A 12,269-nucleotide genomic window follows, 5' to 3' on the forward strand; every position below is an offset into this window, starting at 1 on the left:
ACCACATCTGGCAGCACTTAAAAGGATAAACCTCCTAGGGCTGAGTGTTCCTCTCATCTGTGGGGGGAAGGACAGGGCTGATGCTGCCCCTTGAATTCCAGCTTTGTGGCTCCAGGCCTCTTCAAACACTGTGGATTTGTGGTTCTACCCTATTGCCAGCAGGCTCCTGTGTAGGCAAGCACCATCCCACATCTGCGCCCTTCCTCTGTCCCTTCTGGAGACCAGGTTTGGACTCAGTTGTCCACACCTGAGGTACAGCAAATTACCCCAGCAGTGGATTCCTGCCTCTAAGCTTCTCCTTGCAGGTTTGTTAGATAAAAGTGCTGGCAGAGTTCCTGTGCTGGCACACACACTGTAGCGTGTACCTTGCAAAATCCTGTTCCTAAAAACATTGCTTCTGATAGTTCTCACTCTAAAGATCTTGCTGTGTAATAGAAACAGGATGGACTTCACTGGGAAGCATGCAGGAAAGATGTTGATAGTGTAATTTGGCTTGTTCTAAAGCAAGTGCAGTTACAGGAGGGCAGCAGGCTCAGGGATGAAAGAGAAAAAAGGAACTCAGTGGGGGAATTGTGGCAGCTACTTTATTGTGGGAAGGTCAGTGCTTCTCTGGGGAGGAGAGACTGCCAAGCTCCAGCCCTACCCTGGCCCCCATCTGAGGAACAGCTCTTCCTCACGACTTTATGTCTTCCATTCCTAAGAGGTGTAGCCCTCCTCCCTCAGGAGGGAAGGAACTTGTTTTCAGGAAGGAAGCTGGCTGCAGCTCCATGAGGTGTTTCTTTGCTGTTGCAGTGCTGCCCACTTGCTCCCCCTTGGACTTCCACTGCGACAACGGGAAGTGCATCCGCCGGTCGTGGGTCTGCGATGGAGACAATGACTGTGAGGATGATTCCGATGAACAGGACTGCCGTAAGTCACCTCTGTGAGAGGAGAGCGTGGGTGCAATGCCCTCCTGCCATGGCTGGGCAAAGTTGACCCTTTTCAGTACAGGAATACAAGAGTTTATCCACTGAATCAGACCTTTGGCTTGTTATAAGCTATATCCTGTAACGGAGGTGTGTGTACCTGATGTCCCTAAGCCCTGCCACCTTGGCACCTGGTTTACTGTTCAGCTACGTGTCCTGGAGGAGGGGATGCTTCTCCATCCGGCTGGAGAACCGTTTATGCCCTGCAGCCCTGCTAGTTAATGTCCCATGAAACACTTCCCTGGGCTCTTCATGTCCTCCCCTGTTCATGGAAACACCTAACCCCTGCCAAATCCTCCTGAGCTGCCCGTCTGGCTGACTTCCTGTGGCCTCAAGTTCTACTGTCTGACTTCTCTGCTGTGCTGGGCTGTCCCCAGCATCTTCTCCCATCAAACAGAGCTCCCTGAGGAGAGGGAGGTGCGGTAGGGATGCTCCCCACACAGAGTCTGGTTACCCCAAAAGCTGACTGTGCTGCCATGCAAAGCACTATCTTGACAGGAGCTGCCATAGCAGGCTGCTAGCTGTGAGCATTGCCATTGTGCCATTAAGATGGAGGGAATTTTGCCTGAATCTTTGGAGTTCAACCCCTTGTTTCCCCTTTGTGTTGAGGACAAGAGATACTCGTGGTTGATTTCCATTAGCAAAAGTTGTTGAGGGATACAACTTTCCTCCACAACAAATCAGGTCCATACTTGGCAGCACATGCCAGAGAACCAGTGTCTTATATAGCACTGGAGTTCAGCTGTGCTGAAACTGCACTGGTTACCTGAGATGGTTGCAGCTGCTTAATAATCATCACTCTGCAGCCCTTGAATTCTACAAAAGTTGTGTGCATGGTGCTCCAGAGAGGCTCTGATGGAGGAACCGCATCTCAAGAAATGCAGAAATTAAAGCTCTTGGCTGTGAAGCATTCCATGTGCAATACTTGTGTGGAAATGAATTCACTTTTTGATCACTATGCCCCTGATCTTTGCCTGCCCTTTTGGGCAAAGGGCTGGGAAGCGAGGGTCAGGGGTTTGACACCCATCCCTGGCAGTGTTCAAGGCCAGGTTGGACGGGGCTTTGAGCAGCCTCGTCTAGTGGAAGGTGTCCCTAGCTGTGGCAGGGGGTTGGAACTAGATGATCTTTAAGGTCCCTCCCACCCTAAACCATTCTATGATCCTGGGTGATGCTCTGGATCGCAGGACTAAGCTCAGTTTTCTAGTCCGTTCAAAGATTTTTGTGATAGGAAAGCTATATAGGTCTGGGTCTGTTTGGTCTTCTGCCTTTCAGAAGTTGGAGTGCCCTCATAGTTGAGATGACAGTGGAGAAGGGTGTGATTAAAAGATTTGGAAACCAATGAAAAGAGAAAGGCAAGGTTCTGTGAATTAGAGACTCCCAGGGGGTTGTTCAGTCTAGCACTTAACCACAGGAAGGTTTCTGTTCAGCTGAGGTCCTCAGGTGCTAATTTTTCAGTCCCTTGCCTTTCCTCACTGGTCTGCAGACAAACTTCCTTAAAAGACTGGCAAAGAGGGTAGAGCAAGGCTGCAAATACTGAGGTGTTCAGAAGAGGAAGTTTAATTTTCTCTCTTCCTTTCCAATGAACATTTCCTTTCCTTTGAAGATAGCTTTGGCATCGCTGTGAAAAGAAGGTGGAGATATAAGTCTACCAGCAATTATTTGTTAGGTAATGATAAAGCCCATTAATTCCTTTAAAAAGAGCCTGGATTGCCTTTTTCTGTGCAGGGATCTCTTGAGCCTGGCTTGGGGCTGTGCTGGAATACAGGGTGGGTGACTCCATTGCTCTGTGCCAGGTACTTCCTCCAACCCACGTTCTCAAGTTTTAGAGCTTGCTGTGCTATTGACTTGTGGATGGAGTGGAAGAAAGACACTCAAGAAACCTCTCAGTGGCTTTCCTGGTGTTGTAAGGGAAGGGAAATCAGCTCTCCAACATGGTGGTGTCCTTGGAGAATGATGTTGCTGGATTTGTAACGTCACGGATTTGGTGTTCTGCAAGGTAAATCTTCTTGCCTTGTCTTCACCTTATCTCCGTTGTCCCCCTGCAGCTCCACGGGAGTGTGAGGAAGATGAGTTCTCATGTCAGAACGGATACTGCATCCGCAGCCTGTGGCACTGTGATGGTGACAACGACTGTGGCGACAACAGTGATGAGCAGTGTGGTGAGTAATGAGGTCCTACAAATACTGCCCTGCCAGTGCTTTAAGAGAGGTAGTGCAGATTCCAACCTGTGCAGTTCTGGGATCCCTTGGGCACAGTGAGGGCTTGCAGCTGGCTTGGCTGGGCTGGGCTTGTGGGATACTCCATTCCCAGGGCTGGCTGCTTGGGATCTCGGGCTGTGTGGCTTACCTGCCAGGCAGAAATCACTTGAGACCTGTTACTCCTTGACATACCTTTGTGAAATCCCATGGATTCCTTTTGAATCCACCAGTTCATGTCAGTTAAATGCGCAATGATGGTTTTGCTCAGGCACTGCATGACATGGGTATGTACAGTTTAACAAGCAATCTTGTTTGTGGGTGCCATGGGAGCTTCAGGAGCGTGGTGTGGTTGTTTCCTGGCTACTCTGAGAAAAGCCAAGGCTTTGTCTGCGTTGTTGTCTCTGCAGATATGAGAAAGTGCTCCGAGAAAGAATTCCGTTGCAGTGATGGAAGCTGCATAGCTGAGCACTGGTTCTGTGATGGTGACACAGACTGCAAGGATGGGTCGGATGAAGAGAATTGCCGTAAGTGCTCTCCTTGCTTCGTAACCACAGGAAATAGCCTTTGGACCTGCTCCTGTCTTTGGGGTTTGGCACGTTTTCTGCAACAGAGATCAAAAACAAGTTAGTCCTGCCTGTACTGGCAGCTATGCTGCCTTCTGTTGCCTAACCCAGAGGGCACAAGAGAATGGTTTATCTCTTGTGTTACCTCACAGGCATACTTCATCTGTGCCTGGCTGCTTTTCTGTTCCTTCCCATGGCTGTGTGACCTTGAGACAGAGCAGGAGGCTTATGCTTTGCTGAATACACCTCTGTATAAAACTGTAGGGAGTTGGAGGGTGAGGGGGAAGGGGAGAAAACTGTTCCCTTTTTTTGTCTCTTGCCTGATTCCTGCCTGAAATTTGGGGCGGACACATACAGGATCCTCAGGGACCGTACATCCCTAGCTGGTACGCTGCAGGGGCAGCCTGCCTGACCAACCTCTCCTCACTGGGATGCTTTATGCATCTGAAAAGTAACTGATGGGGAACGGGGGGCCCTGAGACCCCACAACAGTTGTTTTCTCCTCCACTTTCACAGGCTTGCAGCAAGTGGGACAGGGGAGTCTATTATGTCCCTTCCTAACCCCCACTGCCTCTCTGCTGTGTCTGTGGAAGTTGCAGTGGTCCCTTCCCCCATGCTGCTCTCGCAGGCGTTGTGCAGAATTTGTTCTAGATAGCAGGAAACTTCAAAAGGCTTTGGGAGGGGGCTCAGGGCCACCCGCTCCTCAAGGGCAGGGGAGTGGATGCATGGGGGACTTGTCTTTTATCTCTGCAGATAATGAGAGCTGGCAGGGAGCCAGGGGCTGCAAACGTTTGTAAGCCAGGAAAGGGCTCCAAGAGGAAGCCAGCCTCTCTCCCTGTCTTTTCCCTCCTCTCCCTTGCCTGTCACTTCCCCGCAGGCCATGAATACACCCTTGGGAAAGGAGATGTTTCAACCTTGCTTCCTATGGGAGTGGAGGGGCACCCAGAAGTGGTGCCCCTGCTTCTCTGAGCTGGAATGCTTCTCCGATCCTGGCTTGGCAGTTGTCTCTATAAGGCATTTTATGTAACTCACCTAAGAAGCTCAGTTTGGCTACCGCCCTTTCTCTTATCTTCCTCCATGTGGCTGTCATCTTTTCTTTATCTCCAATCCTGCTGTCATTCATCTAGGGCAAGATGGAACTACACTGTTCTTTTTTGTGTGTTTTATGGGTTTCGTGTTTTGTTTTGTTGTTTCAGTGTGCGTGTGTTTCTTTTGGAGGGTGTGTGTGTGTTACAATTGAATCATACTACAGGAGAATTTAAGCCACTGACTTAATTTTCTCCTGAAGGAGACCCAAGCACTCCTTTCAGGCTCCTTTGGTGAAGTACACATTAACATGCGATTTAGCATCCAGCTACTCCATACTCACTGAAGTCCTTACTGCATGCCTGCAGGCTGTGCCCACTACTTCATGTGCAGTTCGTGTCAGTCTTTCTTTGCCCTTTTGTTTAATGGATTTATTTTGAGAGCTCCTCAGTTGGAGGACTCTCATACCCAAAACATGCAGTTCATTCTCTGGAGAGTATGAGAAAAGGTGTGAGATTCTGCTGTGTGGGACTCATATTTTTCATCCCTTCCCACATAGTGTGCTGTTGAACAGAGACCAGTGGGCAAATCCTTGACTCTCAGTTTGTTGAGCTTTGCCCAGGGTCATCTGTCTGGCTTTGCTCCTTACTAACACAGCTTGGTTTGTTTTGGTGACAGCTTGAGAGGAAAAGGAGCAGGGAAATCCTCAAAGGTCAGCTGCAGAGCTGCAGAGCTGGACATCTTGCTTCTTGCCTCCTTCCTTTGGTCTTCAAGTGCTTATTTTGGTTATAATTTTCAAGGATTCATTCCAGACTTTAACCTTGCATTCTGACATGCCTCAATCCTTAATATTAAGGTACCCCAAAGGGTATCTTTATTTTTCCATCTGGTTTTGTGTCTATTTTTACCAGGTTTTATAAACGATTCAAACACTTTCTAGAGAGCACTAAGAAATAGTGTCTCAAGCATAAGGTGGTAGGTGGCACTCTTGGATCCTTTTTGTTGCTTTCCCATGAAATCTTCCTTCTTCATAGCTGTTTCCTTCTCTAGAACTTAATGGGTTTTGACAAGTTAGTGTTTTAAGGCTAGCATTCTTTTTATTTATTATTTTTTTTAATTGATTGTGTGTATAAGTGTCCTTATATATAGGTTTAACCTGCCCCTCAGTGAAGCACAAACAGCATTCAAGTTCCTCTCAGTAACACAAGTCATGCAGAGCTATGCAGCAATGGCTAGTAATTCCCAAAACCTTTCCACGGAATCCTTGCTACTCTGTTACTAGACTGTGAGATGGTTGCATCTAAACTGGATTGTGCCCTGCCACCTCAGGCATTTTTTGTTTGATTCCCTGCTTAGCATCAGATGTTCCAGCTGCCACCTGCAGCTTGGAGGAGTTCCAGTGTGCATATGGACGCTGCATCTTGGACATCTACCACTGTGATGGCGATGATGACTGTGGGGACTGGTCTGATGAATCTGACTGCTGTAAGTTAATGCAGGGTGAGGTTCTGGTCCAAGCATCTGAGTTGCAACCCTAAACAGATTTTGGCTGGAGAGGGTTTGCAGTATGGACAGCAATCTAATTGTATAAGCTGGCTCTTTTATTATTTCATTTCTATTTAACTCTGGAAAGTGAGCATAGTGATGGGAGCTGTGTAATCAGCACAGTTCTGTGTACAGAAATTAAAGCAGTTTCCAGGAGGAGTCTGCTCAGGACCATGTTCCACAATAGTGGAGTGTAAGGGTAGTGCTGTGGGGGTGTAGGGATGTTACACTCGTCTGAGTTTGCTCTTTATATTCTTTCCCATCTCTGCAGCATCTCACCAGCCTTGTCGCTCTGGAGAGTTCATGTGCAACAGTGGCTTGTGCATTAATGCTGGCTGGAGGTGTGATGGAGACTTCGACTGTGATGACCAGTCAGATGAGAGGAACTGCAGTGAGTGCCGGGAACTTGTGGGAGCATTCAGGTTTTCTGCAGATGCAAAAGAGTGTTTGGGACTGTTAGCTTTGGAATTGGGTCTCTTCTGATCCTTCTTGCTCATCTAATGTTCGTTTTTTGGTCCCCCAGCTACATCTATGTGCACAGCTGACCAGTTCCGCTGTAAATCAGGGCGCTGTGTCCGTCTGTCCTGGCGCTGTGATGGGGAAGATGACTGCTCTGACAACAGTGATGAGGAGAACTGTGAGAACACAGGTTCGGCTTGCTGCCTTGCTACTTATAGCTAATGTTTCCATCGTGGAGGCAATAGGTAGTGAAGTCTTCTTTTGATTGCTTCACTGAGTTCAGCCTAGAGTTTCCATCCATTGTGAAGAATGGGATCCATAGGCTATCTTATATGCTTGCAAACAGGTTCAGGTCTCTATGCTTAAACTAAAGTGATGATGTTTTCTGGTCAAATATCAGGTCCCTGTACCTTCCTGTCCTGTCCCTACACTGTGATTAACACAGAGATGATTCCATTCAGACTTGGAAACATTATAGTGTGCAAAGTTGCCACCTTTGTCAAATGGACTATGTTTAACTCATGTGTTGTACATAGCTCTGGATAGCTTTCATGTTGCCTTGTGAAACTGCCAAGCAATTCTAGCAGGCAGTGGAATCAAGACGGGCATTTTGTGGAGGTGAAGGATAAAGTCTTTGTTTTAGAGATTAAGGGTGGTCAGCTTCCCCCTTAAATATTTGCTCAGGAGTCTTCCTTTTCTAGTCTTCCTTTTCACATACGGCCATTGCTTTATATAATAAAAGGTTTATATAATAAAAGGCCAGGTTGAATCATCAGGGCCAGGTTGGACGGGGCTTGGAGCAACCTGGTCTAGAGGGAAGGGTCCCTGCCCGTGACAGGGGCGGTTGGAACTGGACAAGCTTTAAGGTCCATTCTAACCCTAACTCTTCTGTGATTCATTCTATGATAATATTGGTTATGGAGAAGAGGAGGGTTTCAGCAGACCCTGGTGTTATGGTAGGATTTAAAGAACGTCTAGAATCTTCTGTTTTCCTCAAATCCTTCAGGGTGTCTGTAGCCCTTGTTGAGGAGTAGTATGTACTGGTCCATGAATTCATTCCTGTGGGTGAAGCCCAGTTGCGAATACTGACCCTTCTAGATCAGTGTATTTTAAGCAGTGGGTTTAGAGGTGACAAAAGGAGTGTGTGAAACTGTACCCCTTTTTTGGGCCTGTTGAGGAGGGGAGAATGGGTGTTCTCCAAGGAAAACTTTGCTCAGAGGACCTGGAGAGACACACTTTGTAGGCATTTGAGAGCAGCTGCTCTAGACTGGTCAGCTGTCCTGAGCACCAGTGTGCAGGAGATGTTGGTGATCGTGGAAAAAGCAATTTTACTTAAAGACAAGTAAGTAAACTCTTTTCTTCATCCTGATAATAAAGGCATTTAGAGGGACTGAGAGAACAGTTGCCACCCAGAAGCCAAGTCAGACTTCCAGAGGCACTGAAATTCAACCTCTCTACCCCTAACCAAACCCAAGGTGGTTGATTACAGCTATTGTTGTTGTAAGGTTAATTGTGCAATTCTGCATTAGGTCTACGGTGGTAGTCAGCAGGTAAAAATTAACTTGGGGCTTCCAAGCAGGATGTGCACTCTGTAATGTAGGCGAAATAGTGTGCTGTCTCCATGTCTGCAGGAAGAGTTAAAATCCTGTGTCACCTCTTGGATTTGGAGCAGAATTGTGTTTTTATTGGCCATAGAGAGATTTCTAGACTGCTAAGAGATCAGCTGATGTAAGGATCCTTATATTTGATATGACAAATGGAGTCCAAGTTTCAGAATCCTTCCCATAAAGCATTCCTGTGCTCTGAATAGTGAATCTGCATGTGATTTGGTTTTTTGTTCCCTGTTGGTGTGTCTGTTAGTTCTTATTTGTACTTGTTAATCTCACAACTGCCCTTTTCCATGCTGCTTACAGGCAGTTTGCCAATCTAATTGTTTCTTCGTGATAACTCTATTGTCCTATTGTCTTCCTGGGATTATCAGAGGGTATGATTTGGAAACCTCTAACCAAGTCATCTTAAGAGGTACAAGAAGTAAGAGGCAGCAGGACAGTGCAGTTACTGCTGAAAAAACAATCAGATTGGCAAAGTCCCTCCAAACAGTATTACTTTACTTACAAGAATTCTGTAGAGTCTCCCTGCCAACAGCAGAAGAGTGTAGCTTATGTGTGAAATCCTGTTGCCTGAGCTCAGATTTCAAGGATGCGTGTAAATCTCATTCCAAGTCCATCACAGTGCAGTTAGGGCTGGACAAGATCCTCATTCCTAGGCAGATTTAAGATCCATAGCCATGCTGGGTGACATATCAGATGATTAAAGTGAGGAACTGACTCCTCTCTTGCACTTACTGAGTCGGGTCATGGAATCTGGAAGCAAAGGGAGCTAAGCCAGAACCTTCCAGTCATTCTGAGAGAAACTAAATAGCTGAACTTCCCAGTAAAGCAACATTGGAGTCAGTCTGGAGGAGAGTTTGCAGGCCTCCAATTCAGCATAAAGGAGTAGTAAGGATTACAAGATGGGCTGAAATCAAGGAAAGAGAAGGCCATGGATTTGAGCTCATGTATAGAGGTTTTATTAAGTCTTACAAAATATTCTGTATTCTTTTCTTCATTATGACTGTTCTATGGGTAAGCTGTGGTGTGCTTACTTGCCTCTTCTTCTATTGCAGGGACTCCTCAGTGTGCCCCAGACCAGTTCCTGTGTGGGAATGGGCGTTGCATTGGCCAGAGGAAGCTGTGCAATGGAGCAAATGATTGTGGAGATGGCAGTGATGAGAGCCCACATCAGAACTGCCGTAAGTCCTCCGAGTGCAGCCTTAAACATAAATGGAGGCGGTGTGATGTGTGGGAGTCTGTCTGGTGTTGCTGAAGGATATGTGTAAGGAAGAAAGCCTGGGCTGTGATAATGGGAGAGAGATGAAGACTGGGGAAAAAGGCCTTGGTGGCTTTGCCAATTACATGCTGCAGACAAGGAATAATGGGGACAAGATTATGATCTTGGATATCAAAGTTTGTCTTTGTTGTTTGTCCCCTTTAGTTGTGGCGTGCAGGGGAGAGTTCTGACTGCAAAGAGGCAGCTTCCAGCACAGCCTGTGTCCTCCCACTCTTGCTCAGCCTGTTCTGAATGGCGACTGCTGCCTAACAGTGGAGGACACAAGCATCTGCCTTGTGGTTTCAGCTCAGTTGTCTTCACCTGTTCCTTTCACAGGTCCACGAACAGGGGAGGAGAACTGCAACGTCAACAACGGTGGTTGTGCTCAGAAGTGCCAGATGGTGCGAGGGATGGTGCAGTGCACCTGCCACACAGGTTACAGGCTCCTGGAAGATGGCCGATCATGCCAAGGTGGGTTTTGGAGGAGCAGCCTCCTCCCTGCTGCTTTGATGTGCTTGAAGTTGATGGTTATGATAGGGTGTAAATCAGAGCATGAAAGCAGAAGCAAGCCATTGGCGACATTGCCTAGCTTGTCGATGATCCAGTGGTAACTTTCTCCCTTTGTCTGTAACATGCAGATGTGAATGAATGTGCTGAGGAAGGTTACTGCAGCCAAGGCTGTACCAACAGTGAAGGAGGCTTCCAGTGCTGGTGTGAGCAAGGCTACGAGCTGCGACCTGACAAGCGCAGCTGCAAAGCTTTAGGTAAAGAGGAGTTCCACCTTATTCTGGGGTGTGTGTTGGTCCTGCTCTCGTAATTTCGTCTCTGACGTTTCACTGCCAGCATTATGCTGTTCACCAAGCCAACGTAAGGGATACAGAAGTACCTGGATTTGTATTTAAATATGCCCAGGTTGTTGGTGAATGCCTGTGAAAACTCTGTGTGATTTTGACCAAGGAAAGATACTTCTTTCCCTGCCAGCAGGACAGCCCTTGCTGCCTTTTCCTAGTCCCTTGTCATTCTTGGTGACCCAGATCCTGGGACAAAACCAGCCTCCTGCCTCTGTCTCTATTCAAGAAGTGTCTTAACCTTTCCAGTCAGTGAGGTTGTATCACACCTCCTTGTGGTTTGACCCTTGATGCTGGTCACCAGTCCTGAATGCTGTGAGTGGCTGCTGAATGGACATCTGCTGGTTTTAAGGGCATTTGTACACTTGTTGAACTTTATTCCTCAGCTCTTCTAAATGTAGGAGCTGAGAAATTTGAAATTCCATTTAAAGAATTAAAATTCCATTATGAATTCCCCTAATGAAAAAAATAATAGAAAAAATAAATGAAAAAATCACAGAATGGTTTGGGTCAGAAGTGACCTTAAAGCTCATCCAGTTCCAACCCCCTGCCACAGGCAGGGACACCTTCCACTAGAGCAGGTTGCTCCAAGCCCCTGTGTCCAACCTGGCCTTGAACACTGCCAGGGATGGGGCAGCCACAGCTTCTCTGAGCACCCTGTGCCAGTGCCTCAGCATTCTCACAGGGAAGAACTTCTTCCTAATATCTAATCTAAACCTCCCCTCTGTCAGTTTGAAGCCATTCCCCTTGGTTCAGTCCATACATACCCTTGTAAAAAGCCCCTCTGCAGATTTCTTGTAGCCCCTCCAGGCACTGGAGCTGCTCTAAGGTCTCCCCAGAGCCTTCTCTTCTCCAGGCTGAACAAGCCCAACTGTCTCATCCTGTCTCCATACAAGAGGTGCTTCAGAGCCCTCTGATCATTTTTGTGGCCAACAGGTCTATGTCCTCCTTGGAGAACGTTGATACTGGGGTTTTTTTGTTTATGTGGTTGTTTTGGGGCTTTTCCCTCTGCAGTGGAAGTACCTGCTGAGTTTATATCTGGCTGAAGCAGATTTTAACTGTGTCTTGTCTGTGGCAGAAGATGTGGTAAAGCTTGTGTGTTTGTATGATTAGGTGATAGATACAGGAAAAGGAAACTATAAACCAGCTGCCAGGTGGCTGCTTAGTGGTATGGTTTCAGAGGCTGAGGTGAGGTGGGAATGATCACTTCTTGCTGAGTGAATGTTTGCCAGAAGGTTTAAAACTGCTCGTCTTTGAGTTAGGACTGTGTATTGAGGATGGGAAAACAGCTCTCCGAAGTGTTTTGGATTCTGGGAGCTGATTTCTTGCTGCCAGTACTGCAAAACTATGTTTTGGTACTCAGTGCAGAGGGAATGCTAGGCAAAACCCTGTACAAGTACTCTAATCCTGTTTTCCCATGTATTCTCAGGGCCAGAACCAGTGCTGCTCTTTGCCAATCGAATTGACATCCGACAAGTGTTGCCTCATCGCTCAGAGTATACACTGCTCCTGAACAACCTGGAAAATGCCATTGCCCTTGACTTCCACCACAGCAAGGAGCTGGTGTTCTGGTCTGATGTCACTCTGGATCGCATCATGAGGGCCAATCTGAATGGTAGCAATGTGGAGGAGGTGGTTTCCACAGGGCTGGAGAGCCCAGGTGCGTCACCACAAGAAAAGGCAAAAGCCTGGGGACTGTGCATGATGTGAGAATAGGGGTGGGTGAACAGATAAAAGTGGGTACCCAGCATTCAAACTGGAATACATCTCCCTGAGCAAGGGGAGGAGTTGGATGCA

At 47.3% G+C, this 12,269-nt stretch overlaps 1 protein-coding gene across 4 annotated transcripts in view; it reads left to right on the plus strand.

Moving 5' to 3' along the window:
• Nucleotides 1-12,269, plus strand: part of LRP4 (LDL receptor related protein 4) — an 82,165-nt gene that overhangs the window by 49,033 nt on the left and 20,863 nt on the right. For all 4 annotated transcript variants that reach the window (XM_030481281.1, XM_030481280.1, XM_030481282.1 and 1 more), the window contains 10 exons: nt 793-909; nt 3,011-3,124; nt 3,571-3,687; nt 6,109-6,237; nt 6,569-6,688; nt 6,821-6,946; nt 9,422-9,547; nt 9,961-10,095; nt 10,263-10,388; nt 11,902-12,132. In XM_030481281.1, coding sequence (XP_030337141.1) covers nt 793-909; nt 3,011-3,124; nt 3,571-3,687; nt 6,109-6,237; nt 6,569-6,688; nt 6,821-6,946; nt 9,422-9,547; nt 9,961-10,095; nt 10,263-10,388; nt 11,902-12,132 — 1,341 coding nt within the window. The remainder of the gene's footprint in view (nt 1-792; nt 910-3,010; nt 3,125-3,570; nt 3,688-6,108; nt 6,238-6,568; nt 6,689-6,820; nt 6,947-9,421; nt 9,548-9,960; nt 10,096-10,262; nt 10,389-11,901; nt 12,133-12,269) is intronic.

The sequence above is a fragment of the Strigops habroptila genome, chromosome 4 (assembly GCF_004027225.2).
Source record: "Strigops habroptila isolate Jane chromosome 4, bStrHab1.2.pri, whole genome shotgun sequence".
NCBI lineage: Eukaryota > Metazoa > Chordata > Aves > Psittaciformes > Psittacidae > Strigops > Strigops habroptila.